General features: G+C 39.8%; 1 protein-coding gene and 1 non-coding gene across 2 annotated transcripts; both read right to left on the bottom strand.

The window, feature by feature from the left end:
- Nucleotides 1-725: 725 nt before the first annotated feature.
- LOC115408021 (succinate dehydrogenase [ubiquinone] iron-sulfur subunit, mitochondrial-like) lies at nt 726-3312 on the bottom strand. The gene is made up of 8 exons (XM_030118605.1): nt 3175-3312; nt 2318-2451; nt 2131-2216; nt 1892-2028; nt 1687-1803; nt 1415-1516; nt 903-1025; nt 726-817 (listed from the first exon to the last, which is right to left on the bottom strand). The coding sequence occupies exons 1-8, from the start codon at nt 3232-3234 to the stop codon at nt 737-739; spliced, it is 840 nt and encodes a 279-aa protein (XP_029974465.1). The 5' UTR covers nt 3235-3312; the 3' UTR covers nt 726-736.
- Nucleotides 3313-11037: 7725 nt separating this feature from the next.
- Nucleotides 11038-11110, bottom strand: trnaf-gaa (transfer RNA phenylalanine (anticodon GAA)). The gene has a single exon. It is a non-coding gene; the product is annotated as a tRNA-Phe (tRNA).
- Between the last annotated feature and the right edge of the window lie 361 nt (nt 11111-11471).

Below are 11471 nucleotides of genomic sequence, written 5' to 3'. Positions count from 1 at the left end.
TGGATTCTTCAGCATGTAGCACTATTGTTTGTTTTTGTTTGTTTGTTTTTTTACTTTGTGTGGTTTTCTAGCACTGAGATAATAAATGGGCCTATCATCCTTCAAATGAACAAATGATGAACAAAGGCTTTAGTTTTTGCTGAAATCACTCATTTTCATTTCCACTGATTGTCACAAAATCAAATAATTTATCTCATTACATCAAGAGTTTTGATGCTCTTTCCATTAGATCCTCCTGAGATGTTTCCTTCAGTATCAGCTGCAAACAACAGGGAGGCTGTGTGTGACTTAGTACAGAAATGTCATCAATCTTTATGAGGATTTTATTTGAGCAAATAATTAAATAACAGTGTAAATACAGTCTCTTACAAGCTGAGTATTTTAATGTGTGGTCCAACATGTCACAACACTCATTATATACATGAACTGTTCTGTCTTCAGTAGAGATGTGCAGAAAAAGAAACAGCAGAGGAATGACATGTAGAGAAGCTCCTGCCTGTGAGGAATCAAACCGGGGACTGACTGCTGACAGCACCTGGTATGAACCAAACCACTCAGCTGCTGGATCGCCCAGACTCTCACTCGCTCAACACATTCACACGCCGACGCCTCACACTTCCCACGAAAACCATACAAGGTGCTGAAGTAGGCAAAGTCCTCTGTTGACTCTCTGTGACCTCCTGACTCAGATCGAGCTGTTCCAGAGGCCGTCGAGATACTTTCTGTTTTTCCATCCTCATGAAGCTGCAGCTTTCTTCTCTTTGTAAGTGGCCATCATCTTCTTGATCTCTGCGATGGCCTTTCCTGGGTTGAGTCCCTGCAGAGAAAGCAGCAGACGCACAGTGAAGCACTGACACTCTGCAGGCCTGGTGCAAAGCAGTGAGAGAAAAACCTTCCAGTACCTTGGGGCAAGTCTTGGTGCAGTTCATGATGGTGTGGCAGCGGTAAAGGGAGAAGGGGTCCTGAAGTTTGGACAGACGCTCCTCTGTGAATTCATCACGGGAGTCGATCATCCAGCGGTACGCCTGGAGGATAACCACACCGTTCAGAAAGATCTGCATGATTTCAGGCTTTTACCCTTCAATTACAAGTCATGTGTGGACACTGCTGTCATCACATTTACTGGTAAATGTGTCTTTTATTAGAATATGTTTTGATTTCAAACTCTACTTCTGGATTTTATTTAATTATTAATTAATTAATTAATAATTTATTGGATTTCTTCAAACAGACCCCCCTCTTTAGATTTCTAAGCAATAGAACATCCTGGATACTGTGATAATGGTCGTCCTAAAACTTCAAGATAAATCTACATCAGTGTTGAGGTCGTTCTTCACGCTGAAGCTGTGTTTGTGTATAGATGAGCATTGCTGCCTCTCACTGTCCTGCATGCTGTCTCAGTGTTTGTTCACACCTGCATCAGCACAGCAGGTCCCAGGTATTTGTCTCCGTTCCACCAGTAGCTCGGACAGCTGGTGCTGCAGCAGGCGCAGAGGATGCACTCATAGAGGCCGTCCTGCAGAGACAAGAGTCACAAACATTCCTGTTAAATACATTGTTTTCTCTCCAAAGCTTTCATTCTTCTAAATGTGAGAAAGAAATCTCTGGTGTAGCTCCTGCAGGAAGTGAGGTGTCATGTGTGAGTGTGTGTCAGGTGTGTGCTGGCCACACACAGACGTCATTTACCAGTTTCTGCCTGTCCTCCACTGACTGGAAATACTGGTCTTTGCCCTCTTTACTCTCATCCTTCTTTTTCAGGTATGGCTCAATGGATTTGTACTGCGCGTAGAAGTTGCTCATATCCTGTGGGGAATAACGGCAGGAGTTCAAAAACCTTATAGATCCATGCGCCACATACTCATGCTGTCATGTTCCACACTGAAGTACTTACAGGGACCAGATCTTTGACCACGTACATGTGTGGCAGCGGGTAGATTTTGGTGACTTTACTGGTGTTGGTGTCGATTTTGTTCAGACACGCCAGTGTGTTTCCTCCATTAATGTTCATGGCACAGGAGCCGCAGATGCCTGAAAAAAGAAAAAAGAAACATTAATTTCAAATTCTTTTAATCTACCAATAACGATATTCATCCAGTTTCCAGTATGAAGTTCCCGTTGTGTGGTTCTCACCCTCACGGCAGGATCGTCTGAATGTGAGCGTGGGGTCGAGCTCATTCTTGATCTTGATGAGGGCGTCCAGCACCATCGGACCGCAGCTGCAGGAACAGAAACGTGTTCAGCTGACATGACAATGACATTCCAACGTGATCTAGAACCCATCCGCAAATTTTTGTTCACCAATCGATTCCTGACTTACGTGTTTAGATCAATTTCATATGTCTGCATCCGTGGTTTGTCTCCGGCGGTATCGGGGTCCCAGCGGTAAATCTGGAACTTCTTGATCCTGGGCTCAGGAGCCGGAGCTGCTGCAGTCTGAGCATACCGAACCATCTGTCCAACAAGTGATAAAAAACAAATACATGAACATAACAATCAAATAGGGATATTTTTCTTTTATAATTCTGATTTGATCCCCATCATAAATTCACATTTTCATATGTGATATAGATCGGGTACAATAAAACCATGACTTAAGGAAAAGAGAGAATATTGTTATGTGACTTTGCTGTCATTGCAATTCTGTCTTCCGGTGCAAGAACCAATAAATCAGCTTTATATAGACAACAATGACACAATTTCCTATGCAGCTTCGAGAATAACAAAATAATCTGACACAATAAAGTGAATCAAATCAAAACAACAGAAACTATAGCCCTCAAAAACGACTTCATCATTGACCAGAACATTATTATGATCATTATTGTGGTGGTTGTCATTGTTTTGTATTGTCTAATAACAGTTGTATTACTGCATACTTCATGCCTAAGCTTTTGCTGTGTCTCCCCCTAGTGGACACTTGGACGAACTACCTTCAAAGTGTTACATCACTTGCTGTCTTTGGTTACCTAACTGACTCTTTCAGGACAATGAAAATGAACCTAAAAACACCAACTACATAGTTTTTGCAAGTCAGCAGTTACCGACACGCAGTTTTAGAGCACTGAATTGAAATGTGAAGTTGTTTAATGATGTGTAGGCAGATGAGGAGATTTCACGAGTCGTTGTAATGACTGGAGTTAGTTAAAAGGGAGGCTAAAAGAGTTCCGTACTCACCACCATCATTCCAGCGTTCCTGATGGCCAGAACATTCCTGCTGAGACAAACCACCGACATCTCTGAGATGAAAAGCTGTGTTTTCTTAAGTTTCTGCTCCGCGGGGTTCACCAGACACCTCAGCTCGTTCTCAGCACCGCCGCATTTAAGCACTGGGCCCGCCCTCCTCGTGCGCGTACGTAAGGAGCGACGCAGTGCGTCAGCTGTGTTGCGTTAAAATGCATCCCGGTTTTTCCAACTTCTCTTACGTTGCTCAACAACATATTCTGTGAATATTAGATGTAGAAGGTTTAGAGAGGGGATAAAATTGAGCATTGACCGCAACATGGTACCTGTTCCTATTCAATGCAAAACACTCAATAGATTCATAAATGCATACTTTAATTATTTGCTATAATGTATATTTCCGATTGTACCTGAAAGCAGCGCATATGTGAGGTTCTTTCACAACTCACATTGCTGCTGCTGAGGGTCAGTTACATGAAAACATACAGTGCATTGCAGGTTGTTTGTGCAATACATTCAGACAAGAAAAACGTCCAAAAACTTGCACTAAATACAGATTTTAAATTCGTTTTAACTAGAATCCATCATCGGGCAAGAGCCCATGTTTGGTTACTTACTAATTCTGTCACATTTCCTACAACTTTCCACTGAAACAAGATCTTGAAATAGTTGTGCTATACATTGATGAACAAAACTGCAGTGGGCCTTTGAAGATTTATTAAGGAGAATTACAGCTGTTGTTTTAGGGTTTTCTAATAATCATAAATATAGACAGATTATAAATACTTTATTGTCACTGTAACAAGTACAATTAAATTCAAATTGTCATCTGATCCATACATAAAGAATAAAATCCACTAGAAACAATCAAAAATCCACTAAATACGCTATACAGTCCATTGAAAGCACTCGTTGGAATAGGAGGAAAATTCAAGCAGAGATCCATCACTCAACTCACAGTCAAACATGCATTTAGTCATTGTGTCATTGCACTGATCCCTTATAGAAACAAACAGCCATACAAAGTACCGATCTGAAAAACACTGAGCCACAGCAACACTGTTCAGCCAGGTTGCAAAGACTTCTGACCAGTCTTTCATCCAAATGCTGCTTTTTTAAAATCTATTTGCTTTCATGAAGAACTGCTTCAAAAATATGCTTAGCTGTGTGACATCTGCATTATTCACGAGTCTAGGGAGTCTTAATAGAATAACCTTTTGTGAAGATGTGAAATTATTGATCTTTAGTTGCTTTAAGGCGTTTTTGTTTGCTTTCATGACCTTCTTTACAAACTTTAGACTGTGTGTTATTTAGTGATAGTTGATCACAGTTGATCTCTACATTTATGTTATCATAATAAAGCCTTTTAAATTCTCCGCCTGCTGTTACTCAAGGTGTCCTCGACCCCTGCATTTGCAGATCACTTCTCTCAGGTCGACTGTGATCTGCAGTGCTGTTATGTAAGCAGCCTGCCAGCGAGCCTCGCTCTTCTGAGAAGTACAAGTCAGACAGCATTCAACCCGTCAACAAAGACACATGAAGTGAGGCACTTAAAGCACATTATCATACAATTTATTCACTGTTTCAGTTTCATATTGAGGCTGGTACAATTCAAAGTGATTGATAATAAATGAGAAGTTGACAATTAAAACAAATGATGTAAGTTAGTGATCTAAAACAATATTATAGCACACTTAGTGAAGAAAGTGAAATTACACAAACAGAAACTTGTTGTGGACAAACAGACATTTCAAGATAGATTATTGAGGTGAAACGAGTATTAGGCCCCACTGTTACTGCAAAACATATGCTTATATAGCTCGGTGGATATTTTGACATTGCTTCTGTGTCAATATGTTGTATAACACTGAAATGAAGCAAAATGATTTTAAATATATTATTTTGAATTAAAGTTGGAGAAGGAGTGACATTCAATAAGTTTGTGCTTCCTCTCATTACTTTTCCAATGTTCATGTTTTGTGGTCAACTGTATTGCATCCTGATACCATAATTCATTCATTCAGTCATTCAATGTACCCACGTTTTTTGCAGTGGTAATTGCAAGTATTGAATGGCAAAAAAACTATGGATTTTTTTGATAAGACAGTGAATGTAGTGATAAATAGTATGCATCATGAGGTGAATCAAAAAGTCAAATAATAAATCAAACATATGAAAAAAGTCCAACATGTCTAGAACTGGATATACCTGGGATAATGATGTGACCTGGTAACTTATTTTAAAAAGAAAGAATAAGAGTGATTTAATTCAAAGAAAGACAAAAAAATCTTGGTTTTTTTTATGCTGAATGAAAAGAATAGAAACAATATGTAGCATCCTATGAGTTCAGATTTTACTAATTAATCTCAAATGAACAACCAGCCAGACCCACATCACAGTGGTTTACACACAAACAGTTCTTACTACTGCAATACTCTGGGGATGATGAGGGAGCAGCAGAGGAGGACAACTTCTAAAGATCAGACTTCCCGCAGAACCAAGAGCAACCGAGAGCAAGAAGAAGTGTTCAAACAAGAGAGAACAAGAGCAGCGATAAAGGAAACAGGAGGCTCCTGCTGCTGATCACATCACATGAAGGTGCAGGGGTTGGCGTTAAAAAGTTGGAAGTTGGAAATTTGTGAAAAAGTAGTGAATGCAGCAAAGGAGAAAGGAGGTCAAAGGAGCAAAAAAACATTGCTCTAATGGTTGAGTTGTGGACAGATTATCTCTTCATCATAGGACATGTTAATGGAATGTATGGAATATGACATTAAACATTTCATCCTCAAAGTTAATATATAAAAAGCAGAAACACAACTACATGAATTTGATAAGAGCCCAATCCTAATAGCAAGAGAGCTGAGTTTTCTGGCTCCTGTGGGGTTTTTTACAGTCTGGTGCTCCAGTGAAATGAGAAAACCTTGATCCAGCAACTAGTTCATGACTGAGACTCGTAACTCACAACTTCCAGGACCTGAATATCCCGTCTCCAGACCCTGGCTCACGTCAGGAAGGCCACTCCTCAGGCCGTTTTGGTAGAAAATAAAGGGTCAAGCTCAGGATCAGACAGGTGGTCACAACCTGACCTGACCTGACAAAGAGGAATTCAGCAGCTGAGTGCAGTTTTATCATCTGAATTTAGTTTTATTTTCAAAGTGATGTGTTTACACATGTGTGCGATGTCCACCATATATCTCCCCTCAACTTAAATGAATTCAAACTTTTTGATCTGCACTTTTATAATCAATAAGTTGTTTGCTCAAACTGAATCACATTTACATTTGTTGTCTTAATCCAAGAGTATTTTTTTAAATAAAATTGCCTATGTGCAAGATGTGCTTTAAATCTACACTTGTTTTGTTTTAACCCTGTTTAATTGATTGATTGATTGATTGATTGATTGATTGATTGATTGATTTTATTTGTTTCATTCTTTTTTAAAAGAAAGAAATGAAAAGGAACAGAAAGAAGTGAGACTTATGATGTCTGCCCCTATCAACATAAAATAAATGACAATTTGTCAAGATTTGTTAACATATCACAAAAAAAAGCAAAATTCAATACAACCATTTCACTTAATCAAAATATAAATACGACCATTTCACAAATAATTGCAGATCAAATACAACCATTTCCCAAGTGTAAATACAAAAAAAAAAAACCTTAATGAAATATTTTCAAAAGAAACAATCATTCTAAGTTTGACCATTCTTTAAAACAGAGTCGTACCCTCCCAATAACTGTGCTTTTAAACATTTCTTGAAGATGTGAATGGACTGAGACCTCTTAATTTCACTGTCAAGTTTATTCCATAAATTGATTCCTTTTGTTGTGATGCATCTTTCTTTCAATTTGGTTCTTGATTCCGGTCGTTTGAAAACTTCAGTGCCTCTTAATCTATATTGACTGTCTCACTTTGCAAATCTATTCTGTAAATCAAATGGTATTTTTTTCCGGTGAGCTTTATACATTGTTTTAAGAAGGTTGAGTTCTACCAATTCTTTCATTTTTAAGGATTTCAATTTTATAAATATTGGGTTAGTGTGGTCTCTGTAACCACTTCCATTCACCACACGAATCGCTCGTTTCTGTAAAAGGAAGAGTGGTTCAATGTAGGTCTTACAAGCATTTCCCCAGACTTCAACACAGTAGGTCAGATATGGTATAATCAATGAATTGTACAACATGAATTAAATTGGATGCCTGCTGTTGACAGTGGAACTGAAAAGTTAAACAGTGAATTATACTTTCAGTTGTTTCAAGAAAAACTAAAACTGACTTTTGCTTAATTTTTAAGAACACCAGTTTTGGTTAATTGTTCTAATATTAGGAGCTGTAATTGGATTCAAATTATTCTGATACTTTCTGCATCTATCATTGGTCTCTTTGCATGAATAAAAAAACAAATATCTGTGACAATTCTGTAAAATAAGGCAGTAAAAACCATTTGCTCAATAAAACCACTATTTCCATCAAAGTATTTTTTATTGTTAACATGTTTCAGATAATGGTGCTGTCAGTGTTGGCAGAAGAATTAATTCTTTATTTTAGAAGAAGTACAGATGCTTGAGTCAGGGTGGGACCGGACTCTCAAAAGTAAAAGAATAGGTAACACTTTACCTGAAGCACCCGGTATAACACATTATAAGTACATTTAAAAAGCATTATAATACCCTTATAGCACGTGTAGCTATAGTTATGAACATTCATAAATGATCACAATGCCAGGACCGAACCCTAACCCTAACCCTAAAGAGGGTTATAAAGCATTGTGATCATTTATGAGTGCTTATAACTACTTATAATGTGTTATACCGGGTGCTTCAAGTAAAGTGTTACCAGTGAATATAGGTATTCAACTTTTTAATTTAAAAAAAAAAAAAGTACAATAATGTATTTAAAAATATATTAGTTCAGAAAGTGATTTCACTTTAATGATGAATTATGACTTTTAGAAGTTTCTTAAAGCAACACTAAGGAACTTTCAGTTTTCGTTGATTTTGGCGGCGCCAGTGGACAAAAGTGGTAGTGTTTTGCCTGACCGAATACTACAGTTCCCATGAGGACTAGCGCATGGCGTCGTAAATTGCTGCTCCCGGTGGCATGCTGTCGGACTGAACTCGCCTTCATTTGTTTCCAGTGGCTGTGTGAAGGATGGATAGCGACGAGGTAATTAATCTAAATGAATCTAATGGTGGCTAAACAATGTTATATCAAGATGTGACGCATGTCGCAAAGCAGTTCGCACATTTGGAGCTTTTTAGTGTGCAGGGTTCCTACCACCCTCCTCACAGCTGCTTAGTCCAAGTGAAAGCAATACTGACGCCCTCAGCCCATGACAGAGGGGTCATTCAACTAGTTGTAAGTCGAAGTATCATCACAAAAGATATTAAAATGTTTTATTAAGGTTGAAAAGTTCCTTAGGGTGCTTTCAGACCTACAGCATTTGGTCCGCTTGAAGCGGACTAGCGTCCCCAATTCCTGCAGGTTCGGTTCGTATGCGCTGGTGTGAAAGCAGACCAGTTAGTTTTGGTCCGGGACAAAGAACCGCACCGAGACCTCCTCGAGGAGGCGGTCTCGGTGCGGTCTCGGCGCGATCCGCTGCTGGTGTGAACGTTGACCAGCCTCGGTCCTGTCCGCTCTGTTGTGGAGAAGGCTTTTTGGTCGGCGGAGGCTTCCGTAGCAAGCCGCGCGGCGCATCACGTCACACATGCTGGCCAATCAGGGTTCACTTCCGCCACGCAAAACACACTATTATGTGAACAGCGCCACCAAGGGGCAGAAGGGTCATAGTGGATAGGTCATCTGCAAAAACAAGTGGTGTGAATGCGAACCGAACCAGTTGACAGCTGCAACATTTATGAATAATTTATGTCTGAACCGAACCACTCCAGCAGACTAGTAGGTGTGAAAGCACCCTTAGTGTAGGTTTAAACTGATCTTTGATGGTTTCTGTGGCAGTGGGATCAAATGTATATACATTCATGCACATGTATTTGTGCTCACAGACATTTAATCATAACTATTGTTTCTTTAAAGATGCATTAAGGAGTTTTACAACCTTAAAAATACTTATTTTCCACCATAAATATGTTACACATTTTTACAATGTGCCCTGAAATATTCATTACAAGTACCGCTAACAGCGCTAAATTGTCACTTGAAAGTTGCAGTGCCGGTCGGGCACCAGCATTTTTTTGGGGAGAATTTGAAAGGAATGACTTAATGCGCGCTCCGGCTGTTAGGTTTCATTATGTCCACCATTACTCCGCCAGATGCTTAGTGAGCAACAACTGAGCAGGATCTTCCAGAAAGTAAGAACAGACTGGCTTCTAGCACTGCCACAGCTCCACACAGACTCCACCAGGTAAAAGAAACCTAAATCTTACTTGAGCGCTACTAAACGAGCGAAGACGGAGTTCCCCTCTTCCGTGCACGCGAGCCACAGGGATGAGTTTTTCACTAAGCTGCATTACGTCCAAGGCCTGCAGGGGGCGCTGTTTCGCATAAAACGTGCAAACTCCTCAATGCACCTTTAAAGTAAAGACCGTACTGCTGTGTTTAAACACATGAGAATTCTATTTAAAATAAAGAAAAGTCTAATGCAGATAAGGCATATAGATAGATAGATAGATAGATAGATAGGTCCGTGCATGAAGTATAATTCATTGTTGTTGCTCACACTGTACAAAGAAAACACGTTTTCGGGGGTATTTCCTATTTCACTGACGTATGAAGTGAATTTCAATGCTGCACAACACCCCTTCTCCAACTTGCACAATGAAAATTAAAAAAAGGAAGTAAAAGCCTTCAACGAGCCTTCAAAGTAAAAGCATGGCGTTTGTTAGTTTGATTTCCTGTTAAATTGACATAATCAGATTCCATAAAACTCGTTTAAACTCGTATTTTCGTTTTTTGAAAAAAACAAAAAAAAAACAAAAAAAAACGAGAATTTAACTCATTTTTTTGTTGTTCTTACTTTCTGACACTTTCCAGATTTCCTGTTTGACAGGTGGGCGGGGCTTACGCCACTGTCGTCCAAGTGTTCTCAACACAGCGGTAAACGTGTGACTGCTGCTCCAGCCTCGTAATACTACTACTGCGCACACATGATTACTCTGTGCACGGACCTTTTTCGTTCTCTGCCTACATTCTAACTGTACTCTCTACAGTGGACACAGGCAACAGATGTGCCTGGTGATGCTTTTCCATACCGCAGTGCTAAGTAGAAATGAGGCATTATTGGAGCTAATGAAATCGCTGAAGCCTAATACAGAATGGTAAATTTCTTTACAATGGTCAGTATATACAAAATTATACCTTTTTCAATAAGCATGCATTTAAGGTTAATCAGCAACTCTTAGTTGCCTGTAGCTGAGAGCCTCTCTGTGTTTGGCCTGATGGGCTGTAAACCATGCGTACTACCCTCATGTTGTTATTTCAGTGGGATTTGCCCTTTGACCCTGAACAGGGCAGGGCATTGGCAACAGATTAGGTTTAAAGGGCAACTCCGGTTTTTTGACACCTGGACCTTATTTCTCGGTGTGTGCATGCTCATATACTCACTCAGACAAACATCGTGCAGCTCGGAGTCCTTCAGAAGTTATTTAGATCCAACCGATGTAGCCGCACTGAGCGGGGGCCACGGCAATGGAGCTTCAGTGTGGGACATAATCTCTGCAAAATCGCTCATTTCGGCTGTATATTTCCTCCATTTTTTGTGTTTTCATTCCAGAAACATTTACACGGCAATGGCAGAAACGCTAAAAACTGGGAAGTGTTCCATTGTTCTTTCACAGTAGGAAAGAGACAGTTTAGAGACCTGATGTACCCTGTGACTGCAAAGTTCTTATAGCCTGCAAAAACCCAGGATTGAACCAGGGACCTTCAGAATTTCAGTCTAACGCTCTCCCAAATGAGCTATTTCGGCACAAATTGCTCATAAAATTCAATTTGATTGTGGCTCAGTAGATTTGCAAGTATGCTAATAAGTAATATTATGTCATATAATGTACTCCTACATACTACATATAACTTCTCCCCCTCCTCCTCTCTGGAGGGCGTCGTGCAGGTTGACAGTTTGAGTTTAGAGAGTTCAGGTGCTTCACCATTGTAGCGCGCAGTCAGAAAATATGGATTGCTGCACTGCTTATTTGGCAGCCTCAGGAACTCACATACCGGTACGATTGGCTCTGGAACCCAGAAGTGTGACAGTCCAGCCCCGCCCATCGGAGTTATTCTTTCCTGAAACTGAAACTTCTGAAAGAAAAGAAACTTGATGAAGACATTTG

Source organism: Salarias fasciatus, chromosome 20, assembly GCF_902148845.1.
Source record: "Salarias fasciatus chromosome 20, fSalaFa1.1, whole genome shotgun sequence".
NCBI lineage: Eukaryota > Metazoa > Chordata > Actinopteri > Blenniiformes > Blenniidae > Salarias > Salarias fasciatus.
The sequence above is the reverse complement of the archived record's forward strand: the minus strand, read 5'-3'. Positions and strand labels throughout refer to the sequence as shown.